The sequence below is a fragment of the Corvus kubaryi genome, unplaced genomic scaffold, assembly GCF_017639235.1.
Source record: "Corvus kubaryi isolate FWS band 111438036 unplaced genomic scaffold, C.kubaryi_AGA036_p1.0 37394, whole genome shotgun sequence".
NCBI classification, from domain to species: domain Eukaryota; kingdom Metazoa; phylum Chordata; class Aves; order Passeriformes; family Corvidae; genus Corvus; species Corvus kubaryi.
The window spans coordinates 12,015,739-12,030,182 of record NW_024581133.1 but is presented as its reverse complement, the minus strand read 5'-3'; the positions used below and the strand labels follow the sequence as shown (position 1 = coordinate 12,030,182).

The window sequence follows — 14,444 nt, the reverse complement described above, 5'->3', positions numbered from 1 at the left end:
CATGTCCCGGCCCGGCCCTGCCCACGCTCCGTGCCCTGACCGTGTCCGTCTCTCCGCAGCCTCGGCCCTGCGGACGCCCATCTCCATCGCGGGCTCCTACGCAGCGCCCTTTGCCATGATGGGGCACCACGAGATGAACGGGTCCCTGACGAGCCCCGGCGCCTACGCGGGGCTGCACAACCTCCCCCCGCAGATGAGCGCGGCCGCCGCTGCCGCCGCCGCCTACGGCCGGTCACCAATGGTGAGCTTTGGAGCTGTACGTAGCACTTTTAGCTCCTTTCTCGCTGGGGGGAGGGCCTGGGGGGCTTTGGGGGGCTGGGAGGTTGAGGCTCCTTCTCAAAGCCAGCTGTAGTTTGAAATGGCCACCGTTGAAGGGGGGGTGGAGATGCTTCCTCAGGGATGACATGGACGTGCCACTGGATTGAGGTTTCTCCTTCCCATTCCTCAGCCCTTTACCCATTCTTCGGCCCCCTTCTCATTCCTCTCACTAAACTCCTGTTTTAAGGCAAAACAAGGAGTCAAGCGCTGCCATTGGTGCTGCGCCCAACATGGCTGATCCCATCCCTGGGGGCTTGGGAATAACATGGGGAGAGGGAGCGTGTCCAGCCTGGTTCCTGCAGACCCAAGACCTTTGGCTGTTTCCCCTTCCTGCCAGGGGGAAATACCGATTGGCTTTGAGCAGCAAGGGAAAAGTGCCCCAAAGTCCCCAGGGGGTCATGGATGGGAAGCTGTGTGCTGTTCCCAGCCCCGGTCTGGCCTCACCCGTGTCCGTGCATCTCTTGGCAGGTCGGGTTTGACCCACACCCCGCCATGCGAGCCCCGGGCCTACCCTCCAGCCTGGCGTCCATCCCCGGAGGGAAACCGTAAGCCCCGCTTGGATTTCTGTGGGATCGGAGGGGACGAGTGGCCGGGAGGGAGACGAGGGAGGGCTTCACCCAGGGCTGGCGCTGGGGACACGATGTGACAGCGGGCTGTCCCCACGAGCTCTGTCCCTGGAGATGAGCCCTTTCCCACCCTGGTAGGGCCTACTCGTTCCACGTGAGCGCGGACGGGCAGATGCAGCCGGTGCCGTTTCCCCACGATGCGCTGGCGGGGCCCGGCATCCCGCGGCACGCGCGGCAGATCAACACGCTGAGCCACGGCGAGGTGGTGTGCGCCGTCACCATCAGCAACCCCACCCGCCACGTCTACACCGGCGGCAAAGGCTGCGTCAAGATCTGGGACATCAGCCAGCCCGGCAGCAAGAGCCCCATCTCCCAGCTGGACTGCCTGGTGAGGGGCTGGCTGTGGCCGGAGCTGGGGTGCGGCTGCTGCTGTCCCCAGTGCTGTGTCCCCTCCTCCACCCACTTCTAATGGCATTCATCACCTTCTCCCCATTAACATCAACATCTCTTCCCCACATCGCCATCTATGTTTCCTCTTTCCCCCATTGCCCTCCCTTTCCTCTTCCCCCCTTAACATCCTGTCTCTCTTTTTCCCATTACCAACTCTTTGTCCTCCATTATTGTCTTTTTCCTCTTCCCTGTTTCCTCTTCCCATTTATCTCTCTTTTCCCCCCTTAAATGTCCCTCTTCCTCTTCCCTCTGTCAACATCCCTTTTCCTCTTTCCCCATCCTTTGCCCTCTTTTTCTCTTCCCCCTGTGCGCTCCCTTTCCTCTTCCCTCTCAACATCCCTTCTCCTCTCCCCCTTTAACACCCCCTCCCTCTACTCTCTTCCCCATCCATCACCATCTCCCCGCTCCTCAACTCCTCCCTCCCGTCCCCCACGGCCCCTCACCGTCCCTTCCGTCCCCAGAACAGGGATAACTACATCCGCTCCTGCAAGCTGCTGCCGGACGGCCGCACGCTGATCGTGGGGGGCGAGGCCAGCACTTTGACCATCTGGGACCTGGCGTCGCCCACGCCACGCATCAAGGCCGAGCTGACGTCGTCGGCGCCCGCGTGCTACGCGCTGGCCATCAGCCCCGACGCCAAGGTGTGCTTCTCGTGCTGCAGCGACGGCAACATCGCCGTGTGGGACCTGCACAACCAGACCCTCGTCAGGTGAGCCCCCAGCCGGTGTCCTGCCGGGGAGTTGGGTGTGAGGACCTTGGGGATCGTGGGCTGGGGTGGGAAGGGCCTTAAAGGTCATTTTTACCCTGTCACATCCCTTTTCCTCTTCCTTTTGTCAGCAAAGGACTGACTTTTCCTCTTTTCCCCATCATGGTCCCTTTTCCTCTTCCTCCGTTGATGTCCCTTTTCCTCTTTCCCCACCCCATTTCCCTCTCTTTCCTCTTTCCCCCATCGACATCCCTTTCCTCCACCTTCCACTCTCCCCAGTGGCTGCAAGCCCCATCCAACCCAGCCTTGAACATTCCAGGGATGGGGCAGCCACAGTTCCTCTGGGCTGGTGCCAGGAACTCCCTCTGGTGATGCTGCACCATCTCCTGGTGCTCATCCCTAAACCAGCCCAACCCTTGGCCAGGCTGGTGCTCCTCAGCACAGGATGCTCCTGGATGGATTTCCAGGAATCTTTGGTGTGGATGAGCCACCTAAACATAGTCTCTGAGTACCTTGAACCCAACTCCATGCTTTTCCTAGCCACTCCCCTTGCAGAATTCCATCATTTTTTCTGCTCCCAAGGCAATTCCAAGGCCACACGGATGGGGCCAGCTGCATAGACATCTCCCACGATGGTACCAAGTTGTGGACGGGGGGCCTGGATAACACGGTGCGTTCCTGGGACCTGCGGGAAGGGCGGCAGCTGCAGCAGCACGACTTCACCTCCCAGGTACCGCCCCGGGAATGGGCTGGCACAGGATTTATCCCCATGGAAAACAGGGAGTCCCGCTCGGCTGCTGGCTCGTGCCCACTGCAGGAAGGGGCTTTTCCTGTGGGGAAAAGGGCTCTGTGATCTCCGAGTGTGGCTGTTCCCGCTGGTTTCGGTGTGACCCGGGACTGCTGGAACTGTGGGGCTCCCTGGATCTTGTTCCAGCTCCTGCAGGATTAGGCTGCCATTAGGGAAGTAGCTCTTCCCATGGGATGCCTGTGGATGTGACAGGGTTCTCGGGGTGCCCTGAGGGTGGGATGGGAGCAGGGATCAGGATCCTGCCTCCTCCAGCATGGCCTCCCTGATCCGGAGGGGCCGAGCTGGGACCTTATGTCCGTTCGGCAAGGGCAGCAATATCCATGGGGATGGAGCCATCCAAACCCATGGATGTGCCTCTCCCAGCCTGCTCCGTCCATCAGGGTCTGGCCAGCAATGGCTGGATCCCAGAATGGTTGGGTTGGGAAGCACCTCGAGGACCTCTCATCCCAACCTTCTGCGGGGTGCTGTGGGCAGAGCAGGCGGTGAATTCCCGCTGATGTCCCTGTATCCCGCTTCCCGCTGCAGATCTTTTCCCTGGGATACTGCCCGACGGGCGAGTGGCTGGCGGTGGGCATGGAGAGCAGCAACGTGGAGGTGCTGCACCACACCAAGCCCGACAAGTACCAGCTGCACCTGCACGAGAGCTGCGTCCTCTCCCTCAAATTCGCCTACTGCGGTAAGCAGCTCCCACCCGGAGCTCCGGCAGGGATGGGGATCATGGAATCATGGAATGGTTTAGGCTGGGAGAGACCTCAAAGCTCATCCCATTCTGCCCCCTTGGGACAGCTCCCAGTAGAACCCCCCAGACCCCCCGCTCATGGATGGGGATCGTGGAATCATGGAATATTTGGGGTTGGAAGGAACCTTCAAGCTCATCCCATTCCACCCCCTTGGGACAGCTCCCACTATCCCAGGTTGCTCCAAGCCCTGTCCAGCCTGGCCTTGGACACTTCCAGGGATGGGAAACAGGGATGCCCACAAACTGCAGGAAGGGGTGGTGCTCAATGCAGTGGTGGGGGGCTGAGCATGGATAATTCCAGCAGGATCCAGCCCATGGATGCTGCATTTGGGGTTTATCCCCATAAACCCATCCCGGCTGTGCTGCAGACAGCCCCGGGCACCGCCGGAGGTGGGAAGCAGCACCTGGATCGTCCCAGCAGAGCGGGGCTGGGCAGGACTTCCCAGGGAACCTCCAGGTTTTCCCACTTCTACCAAATCCCTGAGGTTAAGCAGCCTGTGGGGCAGGGAAAGGTCAGCCCTGGGATCTGTGGGGCGGGGAGGTGGCACCGGCAGCGTTCGGCTGCTGATCCCGATTTCCCGGCACAGGGAAGTGGTTTGTGAGCACGGGGAAGGACAACCTGCTCAACGCCTGGAGGACGCCCTACGGAGCGAGCATCTTCCAGGTAGGAGACCTTGGGAAGGGTGCGGGATGGGGGCTTCTCCCAGATTCCCATTCCGCGTTATCCTGGAGAGAGGGGAGATGCTCTGTGATGGCCGGGTCGGTATCAGGGTGAGGGATGTGGTGATGCCCCCAGCGTGGATGCTGCTGGGAGATCCTGGAAACCCAGCGTGATGGATTTTTTCCCCCTCCTGCTTTTCCCAGTCCAAGGAATCCTCGTCCGTGCTGAGCTGTGACATCTCCGCGGATGACAAGTACATCGTCACGGGCTCTGGGGACAAGAAGGCCACAGTCTACGAGGTCATCTACTGAGCCTGGGATTTCCGGACGGGCCGGCAGCTCCCGGCCCCGGCAGCACTCGGGAATGCTCTGGGAATGCCGAGGGGAGGCCCCGGGCCCGGCCCAGCTCCGCCTGGCATCGCTCCGCCCGGCATCCGCCACACTCGGATTTATTTGGAGATCAGCAACTCTGGCACACATGGAAGCCCTAAACGGATTCTTATTTGGTTTTAGGGTTTTGGGGTTTCTTTGGATTTTTTTTTTTTTGGTTTTTTTTTTGGTTTTCCGGTTCTCTCCGTCTGGCTTTGGTGGCACTATCAAGGACTCCTTTTTTATTGGGACTTTTTTTTTGTGCATCCCGCATAAGACTTGTGAAAAATGTAAATACTGGACTAGGAAATAGCGTGGGAAGGGGGGACCCTCCCGGTACACTTAGCTGTGTATTTTTGTCTGCTGTAATTGTATTCCACTGATGGTTTTGGTGGTGGCAATTTTATTCTGGGGGTTTTTTGGTTGGTTTTTGGTTTTTTTTTTTGGTTGGTTGTTTTTTTTTTTTCCCCCCTTTTCCCACCCCCTCTGGAAGTGTCCGTGGGGACTTTGCCATCCAGGCTGAGCAGAGATGTCCACTGGTGAAAAGTTGTTCCTCCTGTCGTGCGTTGTGTGTTAGTGATGGTGGGGAATCGCTCGGATCCTCAGCTACTGACGGGACATCGACACAATCACCTTGGGGTTTGTTTTTTATAGATGGATTTATGGATTTATCCTTATTTTTTTTCCGTGCTTGGATGTTTGAAGAAAAGGGGAAGCCCACGCAAGCCCTTCTTGGTCTTCGGACAGAAGCAAATGAGGAGTGATTTCAAAGAAAGCTTAGAAAATTCAGCTCAGGGAGCCACGAAAGATAATAGCAAACTTACGTGTTTTGTATTCAAATGAAAGTAAAGAATTAGAATTGATAACCTTGAAAAAAAAAAAAAAAGACAAAAAAAAATACAGTTTTTTTTAAAAGCAAAAAAGTTTACTAACAAGTAGGGTTTGTGTGTGGTGGGGGGGCTGCTTGTGGTCCTTGTGGGCTTTATGGTCTTGTGTCTTCTGGTTTTATGGAGCAACTCCCTCCCCCCACAGGCCTTTTGTACTAAAGGGTTCCGAAAAGGACAAAAAAAAAAAAGACAAAAAAAAAAAGACAAAAAACCCACGAAGACCTAACGGGAAAATAAAAGTATTTGTGTAGCAGCAGTGCTCACCTGTGTTGTAGCACACGGCAGAGGATTTTTATACCGCATTTTTATGGATTATTTTTGGCGAGTTGGATCTGGTCCAAAAGGAGAAAAAAAAAGTTTAGGGTTGAGGGGAGAATGGTTTGGAGAGGAGGATGGAGAGGTGGGACCTGGAATTGCAGCCCTCCCAGGAGCCTCCATCCCATCCCTCAGGGATCCATCCCATCCCTCCGGCTGCTCCCGGGGCAGACAGAGGAGCTGGGCTGGGAAGGAGGAGAGATCTCCTGGGAACTCCTGGTTTTCCCGTCAAAACGAGAGGGTTCGGAGCTGAAATGAGGGAATGTTCCAGGCCCAGGGCGGCTCGGTGGGAGGATGGGATCAGTTTGGGGCACTGATGATCCAAGAAAGGAGAAGCCGAGGTCTCTAAAGCTGCTTTTAGGGAAAGGCATTTTGGGGTGGTTTGGCTCAGATTGGCGGCTCTGCCCCTGGCCCTGGGGCCAGCAGAGCCTTGGAGGGGTCCAGGGATGTCCCAGGGGTGTTTTGGGGTCGGTCTTGGGATCTGTGGGGGCAGCTCTGCCCCTTTCTGCACCCTGACCCTGGGCACAGCATTCCTGGCTCCGTGGCCTTCGGAGCATCCTGCTCTGCACGGATGGGCTGTGTTGGGAAGGGCTGGGGGGCTCCGCCCTGTCCCTGGGGTCACCCCCAGCTCGTGTCCCCCAGGCTCCCAGGGCTGCAGCTGGGCTGCTTCGTTTTCCTCCCCGAATGGCAGGACTGGGGTGCAGGAATTGCATGTTGCGGAGCTGGTGGAGCTCCCGGAGCCAGGCTCTCGACTTCACACCAAAGTATGTAGCAGAATCTGTACAGCTGTTAATAACTACCACTGGTTTTTGTAAAAAAGGGCCAAAAAGCGAAAAAAAAAGAATAAAAAGTCAATGTACTGAAGCTCAACCGCAAGCAAAGTGTCTCTGAACCCTCTGATCCACAGAATTTCACGGAGGTGGGGGGAAAGGCAGGAGCAGGGGAGGGTTGGGGGGCACAGGACACCCGTGACAGGGATCCCCGAGCTGGGGGGGTGATGCTGGAGCGGAGATGGAGCCCAGGATGCATGGGAGGAGTTCTCATCCCTTGGCCTCTCCCCCATCCCGTGGGATGGGCTCATCCCAAACCACTTCCCTCCCTTTCCCAGCTCCAAGGCAGCGCCCAGCAGCTTTAGTTCTGCTCCTGCCAGGATTTGGGGATGCAGGGAAAGGGCTGGGATTGGGGCACCCTGCCCGCGGGCTGCCTCAGGACCGGGATCAGGCAGCTCCCGAGCCCCGGGATGCGAGCCCCGGCATTCCCGAACTGCCGGCCCGGCACCCTGCTGGAGACAAAGCCCTGCCGTGAGCTAGGACAGCTGTAGGGTCCTGCGGGGCTCCCGTGATGGATTGGACACGACAGGACCTGCTGCCAGGGAGGGATGAAGGGCGGCAGCGGCGCTCTGCCCGCTCGGCTTCCCGGTAATGGGCAGGGGAGCGCTCGGGTTGCGTTTCCCTGGGGCTGGAGGCTGCACGCCGCCAGGGGCTGACGCAGGGGACCATTAGAAGATAGGAATTGCAAGGAATCCTTTGTTGGAAGATTGGGAGAGCGAAGGGAAGGGGAAGGGACCCCCAGGACCCCCCGCGCTGCCCCTTCGGCACCTGAGCGGCTCTGGCCACGCTTCCAACCCTTCCCAGGAAACTGCTGCCCTTGGCAGTCCATGGGGTTGGACTCCGGCTTTTCCAAGTGCTGGGGAGGGGTGTTGGGCTCTCCCATTCCCATTTGTGTCAGCCAGCTCCCAGATTCTGTAATTCAGTCATTCCCAGCCCCCACGCTGGATTTTCAAATGATAAATTCATGAGGGCTTTTTAAAGGTGCTGTCAGGTCGGGTTTGGCCCACGCTGCCAGGCCAGGAAGGCAGAGCTGGAAACAGCTGGAAAACCGAGCGGGAACTGATTGCCCCGAGAGCCTGAGGATGTGAAGGTGGCACCTTCTGTGGCATTGCCCACTTTTTGTCTGTGATTTCCTTCCGTGAGTGTGGAATTCCTGCACGGAAGGGCTCCCACGGAGCAGGCAGGGATTTGATCCTGGAGCATCAGAACCGCTTTTCCCATGCTGGGTCTCTGTCCCTGAAGGGGGCACTGGGAAAGGGGCAGGGGCGGCAGAGCCGTGCTGGGCTGTGTCCTGCTGTGTGTCCCATGTCCTGCTGTGTGTCCCATGCCGTGCTGTGTGTCCCATGCCATCCCATGCCCTGCTGTGTGTCCCATGTCCTGTTGTGTGTCCCATGCCATCCCATGTCCTGCTGTGTGTCCCATATCCTGCTGTGTGTCCCATATCCTGCTGTGTGTCCCATTCCCTGCTGTGCGTCCTGTGCCAGGCTGAGCCGTGTCCACCCCAGGAACAAAGCAGAGCCCATCCAGCTGTGCCCTGGGCACGCCCACGGTGTCTGCCCACCACGGAATCCGGGATAACGGGATATCCCTGCCCACCACAGAATCCGGGATAACGGGATCCCCCTTCCCCCGGTTATCCCGGGCTCTGTTATCCCGTGGAGGACTTCACCCTTCGGGGTTCAGAGAGCAGCACCCACCCACCGCGGGGCGTTCCCAGCCCTTCCCAGCCCCATCGAAGTCCTTCCCAGCCCCTTCCCGGCCCTTCCCACCGCAGCCGTGCGGTTGCCAGGGTGCCACCCCGGGCTGGGAACAGATGGCGGCGGCTCTCGGGGACACCCTCAGCTGCTGCTGTCGCTGGCTGCTGCCGCCGAGTGCGGATTCTGCTGGCACCGCTCCCTTCGGCGGCTCTGCCTCTGCCTCGCACCCGTTTTAATTACAGTAATTGAGTTATAATGAGTGATTGTGCCGGGCCATTGTGCGCGGGGAGGCTCCGGTGCTGAAGGGCGGCCCCTGCTCGCGCTTTGTTCGCTGCTCCGAGGGTGGCATCGCTTCCGAAGGCTCGCAGAAACCGGCGGCTGCCTTCAGATGTTCATCGTGCTCCTCTTCCCGGCGCTGGTGCTTCCCTGGATCCCGCTGGAAAGCGGCAGCAACGGATAAAAACTCATTTGGCTTAATTCCCCGCTGGAAAAAAAAAAAAAAAAAAAGCCAGCAACAAGCGGAGCCAAGGCGGAAAGCAAAACAGCCCAGCAGCACAAATCCCAGCCCTGCGGAGCCCTGCGCTGGAAAAACCCGTCCTGGGGCTGGCACGGGGTGCCATGGCAGGAGGGGCCGGTGACACTGGGGCCTGGGACAAGGGATGCGGGACAGGACACAGGGAATGGCTTCCCACTGCCAGAGGGCAGGGATGGATGGGATACTGGGAAGGAATTGTTCCCTGGGAGGGTGGGCAGGCCCTGGCACAGGGTGCCCAGAGAAGCTGTGGCTGCCCCTGGATCCCTGGAAGTGTCCAAGGCCAGGCTGGACAGGGCTTGGAGCAGCCAGGGACAGCGGGAGGTGTCCCTGCCCATGGGCCTGGATATCATTTCATGTCCCTTCCAACCCAAACCATTCCAGGATTCCATGATCCACCTACTGAAATCCCCCATTTCCCTGGATTCCCATCCCTGTCAGTCCTACTCCTGTTCCCAGGACTGTCCCCACCAGCCCCTGACATTCCAGGCTCTTGTCCCACGGTCAGACCTGCTCGGGGGGGGGGGCTGGATTTGCCTTAAATCCCCAACTCTGTCCCCACCAATGTGGGACGAGCCACCCCTCACCCTGCTGAGCCCGGAGCATCCCTGATTTCCGCCTGGGAAAAGCCCCGTGGCGCTCCCCATCCAGGATTTGGGAATGCTGGGCTGGTCGGGATGGGTTTGGGGGCAGCCCTCGGACAGCCCAGAGAGAGCCCCAAATGCAGCCCCGTTATCACCCCCCCCTCTCCCCTGGGGGTGCTTTGGGGTTTTTTGGCTTTTCTGGGTAACAATAAAAACTTTCATTGGAGCAAAACCTTGGCTGGCCAAAACGAGCCTCGTTAATTCCAGGGAATTGTTTCATCTCGGCTCAACAGGAATAATGAATCTTTTTTTATTATTACTTTTTTTTTATTACAAGATGAGTTGGTGAACAGCCAACTTCCTCCGGGGGAATTCCTGGGGAGTGTTGATCCCAGCTGGAATTTACCTTGGAGGAGGGGGGGAAAAGAATTGAAAAAAGGAGGGGAGAAAAAAAAAGGGAAAAAAATAAAAAGAGAAGGAAAAAAGCGAAGGTTTTAAAGGCTCAAACGCTGCTATTCATAACAACGTGTGATTGAGCTCAGCCTTTTCCTGACAGCTCCCAGATGGAGCCAAGGCTTTTCCACAACACCCTCACACAACACTTCCCTCCGGAGCCAGCTCCAGCCCCAAACAAAAATTGGGAGCACACAGGCGCCTTGTTATCCTCGGGAAAGCCGAGGAGCACCAGAGCCCGCAGGAATCCGGCTGAGCTTGGCCCTGCCTGGAAAATCCAACCCCAGGGCTGTGTGTGCCTGGGTCACCCTGTGGGGCTGGGCCCCGAGTGTCCCCGGGTTTGTGGGGCGCTCCCGGGGCTCAGGGCTGGGTCTGTGCCAGGGCTGAGCCCCCAGGGTGTCCCCAGGTTTGTGGGGCGTTCCCGGGGCTCAGGGTTGGGTTTATCCCAGTTTTGTGTTAATCAGAAAAGATAAAAAATGGCATTACAGTGCTGCAGGGGCAGCTGAGCTTTAATGGGATTTTGGAGATTTTTATGCTTCCATAAAACTTTCTGCGCATTTCAGGCTGGGAGAGCACCCAGAGCGCTCCTCACTCGAGGTGCTGGTGGCAGAGGCGGTGGCACAGCGCTGGCACCGTATCCCCTCTGCTTCCCCTTGGATGTGCAGGGATGGACATGGAATATTCCGGACTGGCAGCAAAGGGCCAGGACCGAAGGGATCAGTGGATCCATCGGTTTGGGGAGGCTGGGAATGCAGCGGATGGAGGGTGGAAGGGCAGAGCTTCCCTCGGGAGCCGGCAGGGCCGGGAGGGAACGGAGCATCCCAGCCCAGCATCCAGCCCCTCCATCCCAGTCCCTCTCCAGCTCTCCTGGAGCCCCTTTAGGCCCTGGAAGGGGCTCTGAGCTCTCTCTGGAGCCTTCCCTTCTCCAGGGGAACTTTCCCAGCTCTCCCAGCCTGGCTCCAGAGGGTTTCCAGCCCTCGGAGCAGCTCCGGGGCCTCCTCTGGAATTGCTCCAGCAGCTCCGGGTTCTCCCGCCGTTGGGAATCCCACACAAACCTCATCAAAGCTGGACACGAGCTGGGACGGGATGGGGACAGCGACACTGTGGGACACGTGGCAGCGCGGGCAGCACCTCGTGCCACCCCAGGAGCTGCTCCATGGGCCCTGGGCACACCTGGAATGCTGAAGGAGGAGAACACAGGCTGATGGATAACTGGGATTTCCTGGGGTGGTCCCACAGCACCTGCGGGGGGTTAATTAATGCCTCATTTAAACCCCAGACGGGCTAAGCCCGACCTGCTGATGGTTCCGGCTCTCCCAACGCCTTTCCCGCGGCTTTGCCTCTGGCAGGACTCCGGGCACAGCATTCCCGGCGGGACCGGGATCGCGCACAGACAGCGCAGGGCAGGGATTTGGGGACGCTTTCCCCTCCCTGGGAATCCAGGAGCTCTTCCCCAGGCATCCAAGTGCATTCCCGGCAGCTGGAAGTGCCCTGTGGCAGCTGGGCCGCTCTCGAGGCGGTGCCGGAGCCGCTCCACCCCGCTCTGCCGCCGGGAGTCGGGATATTATCCCAATTTTTGTTGTGTAACCAGAACATGCCGGGGATTGCGGTAATCCATTAATGCTCCCTGGGGAGGATTTGGAGCTCCGCACTTGTGGCCTGACGCCTTCCCTGGGGATAAACGCGGCACCCCCTGGGAATGCTGCAGGGCAGGGAGAGACCGGGAATGCTCCTCCCTGGGACCCCAGCGTGGGGGACACATCCCTGCAGTGCTCCGGGTGCTCCTGGATGGGGGTGGCTCCGTCTCAGGTACCTCGGTGGGGGGAACAGGGAGCTGCTTCTGGTGGCACTGCCCTTCCCGTGGGATCTATGCCCAGCCCCTTCTTTTTGGGAAAAAGAGCTCGGATCCCTCGAATCCCCCTCTGGACAGGAGGGATGGGACAGCCTCCCACGGTGCTGCTCGGTTCCCAGCACATCCCTTCTCCCACGGCTGGGCTCTGGGAATGGATGGAAAGGGGAAAAGGTGCAGCAGGGATGAGTCCGTGAGGATGGAGCTGTGCCCGTGCTCCTGCTACAGGCACAGGTTTGGGAGCCCCTGCCTGACCTGCAGGGCAGGGAATGGCTTGGATCAGCCAGGATCTCATGGCACAGCCCGGATTCCATGGCACAGCACCCCTGGCACTGGCTGTGCCCTCTGGATCACCGCTGGACACGGCAGGAAGCCACCACTGCCCTGGACTCTTCCACAGGAGCTAAAGGGATCTGAAAACAGGGAATTTCCTGGAAAGAGAGCCCAAAACATCTGTGGGAGCAACATCCGGGCAGGCCCAGGGTTCTCATGCTGGGCTCCCACCCAGCCCAGCTCCTCCCGGGATAAACTCCAGGGAGAGCTCAGAGCCCCTTCCAGGGCCTAAAGGGGCTCCAGGAGAGCTGGAGAGGGACTGGGGACAAGGCATGGAGGGACAGGACACAGGGAATGGCTTCCCACTGCCAGAGGGCAGGGATGGATGGGATATTGGGAAGGAATTGCTCCCTGGGAGGGGCTGGGCTGGAATTCCCAGAGCAGCTGTGGCTGCCCCTGGATCCCTGGAATGTCCCAGGCCAGGGCTCGGAGTGGTCTGGTCCCGGTGCTGCTCCACAGGTCTGTCTGCGGATCCCTCTCCAGCTCCATCCCCTTGGCTGGCTCCCCACAATCCCCAAAAGCAGCTCAAAAATTCCTCCGAGCATTCCCCAGCTCTGCACACGAGTGGAGGGCACTGGGATTAACCACATCCCAGCCTGGAATTCCCGAGCCCGGAGCTGCCTGGAGCTGCAGCAGGCGCAAGGACCTCTCCTGGCTTTCTCCAGCCCTTCCTTAAATAAGCAGCTTTCCCCTCCCCTTTCCCAACACTTCACCTCGGGATCCTCCCCCTTGGAACACAGGCGGGCCTGGCACGCACTCCCGGACCACCCTGGGAAGCAAATCCCGGTAATTTATGGAGAGGCTCAGCTGAGAACAGCCCGGGTGGGTTTTTTTTCCCTTCCCCCTTTTTTCTTTCTGTCCTGACTATAAATTTTTCATGGAATTTAGAAAACACCAGCAAATCCCCAGGGACACTTCTAAAACCTGCCCGAGACTCGGAATCCAAGGATCTCCCCAGCAGTGCATCGGGAGCTGGGGGCAGCAGCATTCCCAGCCCTCATCGGGGGACAGGGAATATCCCTGCGTGTCCAGGAGCCCACCCACCCCCAAGATCCCACGGGGACACGGGGGCAGAGCAGCTCCAGGCTGGGATGAGCCAGTCCCTGCGTGTCCCTGCCCCCAAACATCCCCAAATCCCCATTTCCCAGATCCCTGCCTGCTCCCAAACTCCCCCCAAATCCCCATTTCCCAGATCCCTGCCTGCTCCCAAACATCCTCCCCAAGTCCCCCTTTCCCAGATGCCTGCCTGCTCCCAAGGATCCCCCAAATGCCCATTTCCAAGGTCTCCACCTCGGGAAGGAGCTGCTGGGGACAGAGCTGTGCCCAGGGAACCCCAGCAGGGCGCTGCCACCTGCATGTCCCCCAGGTCCCAGACGGGGAGGGTTTTCCATGGGCAGGGTGGGTTTTCCATGGGCAGGGTGGGTTTTCCATGGGCAGGGAGGGTTTTCCATGGACAGGGAGCAGGGGCAGTGCCATCCCCATCTTGGAGCACTTCCCATTTGTCTCCATTCCTGGCAGAAAGGCCCAGTGATCCTTGGAAAGGGCCCCTTGTGGGGCCACACCGTGGCTCCTTCCCGGCTTTCCTGCCCTAATGAAGACAAATGAACATTATCCCAACCTGTTCCAGCAATTCCCGCTTCCAAGCAGCGCTGGGAGGACGCTGGGGACCCCTCGCTCACTGCGCTGCCTGCACTGGCTTTGGAGCTGGGAGTCCTTGGGAGCATTCCCAGAGGATTCCAGGCTCCATGGACAGGGCTTGGATTTATTGCTTATCACAGAATCCTGGGATGGTTTGGGTTGGGAGGGACCTTAAAGCTCATCCCGTTCCAAGGGCAGAGACACCTCCCACTATCCCAGGCTGCTCCAGGCTGGCCTTGGACACTTCCAGGGATCCAGGGGCAGCCACAGCTGCTCTGGGAATTCCAGCCCAGCCCCTCCCCACCCTCCCAGGGAACAGTTCCTTCCCAATATCCCATCCATCCCTGCCCTCTGGCAGTGGGAAGCCATTCCCTGTGTCCTGTCCCTCCATGCCTTGTCCCCAGTCCCTCTCCAGCTCTCCTGGAGCCCCTTTAGGCCCTGGAAGGGGCTCTGAGCTCTCCCTGGATCCTTCCCTTCTCCAGGTGAACATTCCCAGCTCTCCCAGCCTGGCTCCAGAGGGGCTCCAGCCCTCGGAGCAGCTCTGTGTTCTCCTTGTCCCCCACTCCTGCACATCCCCAAACGCAGCCGTGACTGTAAAACCAACACCCAAACCCAGGGACTGCGCCCAGGGCGAGGCCAGCGGGGACACCCCGGGCTCGGGAGGGGACAGGGAAGTGTCACCTTTCCTCCTCTTTCATTTCCCAGCCCCT

The 14,444-nt window shown here is 59.1% G+C and overlaps 1 protein-coding gene across 11 annotated transcripts in view; it reads left to right on the top strand.

The window, feature by feature from the left end:
- TLE3 (TLE family member 3, transcriptional corepressor) overlaps positions 1 to 6,688 on the top strand; it is a 27,496-nt gene extending 20,808 nt beyond the window's left edge. For 8 of the 11 annotated variants that reach the window (XM_042039220.1, XM_042039219.1, XM_042039227.1 and 5 more), the window contains 8 exons: positions 60 to 241; positions 787 to 863; positions 1,023 to 1,272; positions 1,796 to 2,043; positions 2,623 to 2,770; positions 3,374 to 3,524; positions 4,175 to 4,251; positions 4,452 to 6,688. In XM_042039220.1, the coding sequence (XP_041895154.1) occupies positions 60 to 241; positions 787 to 863; positions 1,023 to 1,272; positions 1,796 to 2,043; positions 2,623 to 2,770; positions 3,374 to 3,524; positions 4,175 to 4,251; positions 4,452 to 4,559 (1,241 nt within the window). In that variant the 3' untranslated portion in view covers positions 4,560 to 6,688. Of the gene's footprint in view, positions 1 to 59; positions 257 to 786; positions 864 to 1,022; positions 1,273 to 1,795; positions 2,044 to 2,622; positions 2,771 to 3,373; positions 3,525 to 4,174; positions 4,252 to 4,451 lie in introns of all 11 variants that reach the window. The other 3 variants (XM_042039224.1, XM_042039223.1, XM_042039221.1) reach the window with 1 other exon arrangement.
- The last annotated feature ends 7,756 nt before the right edge of the window (positions 6,689 to 14,444 follow it).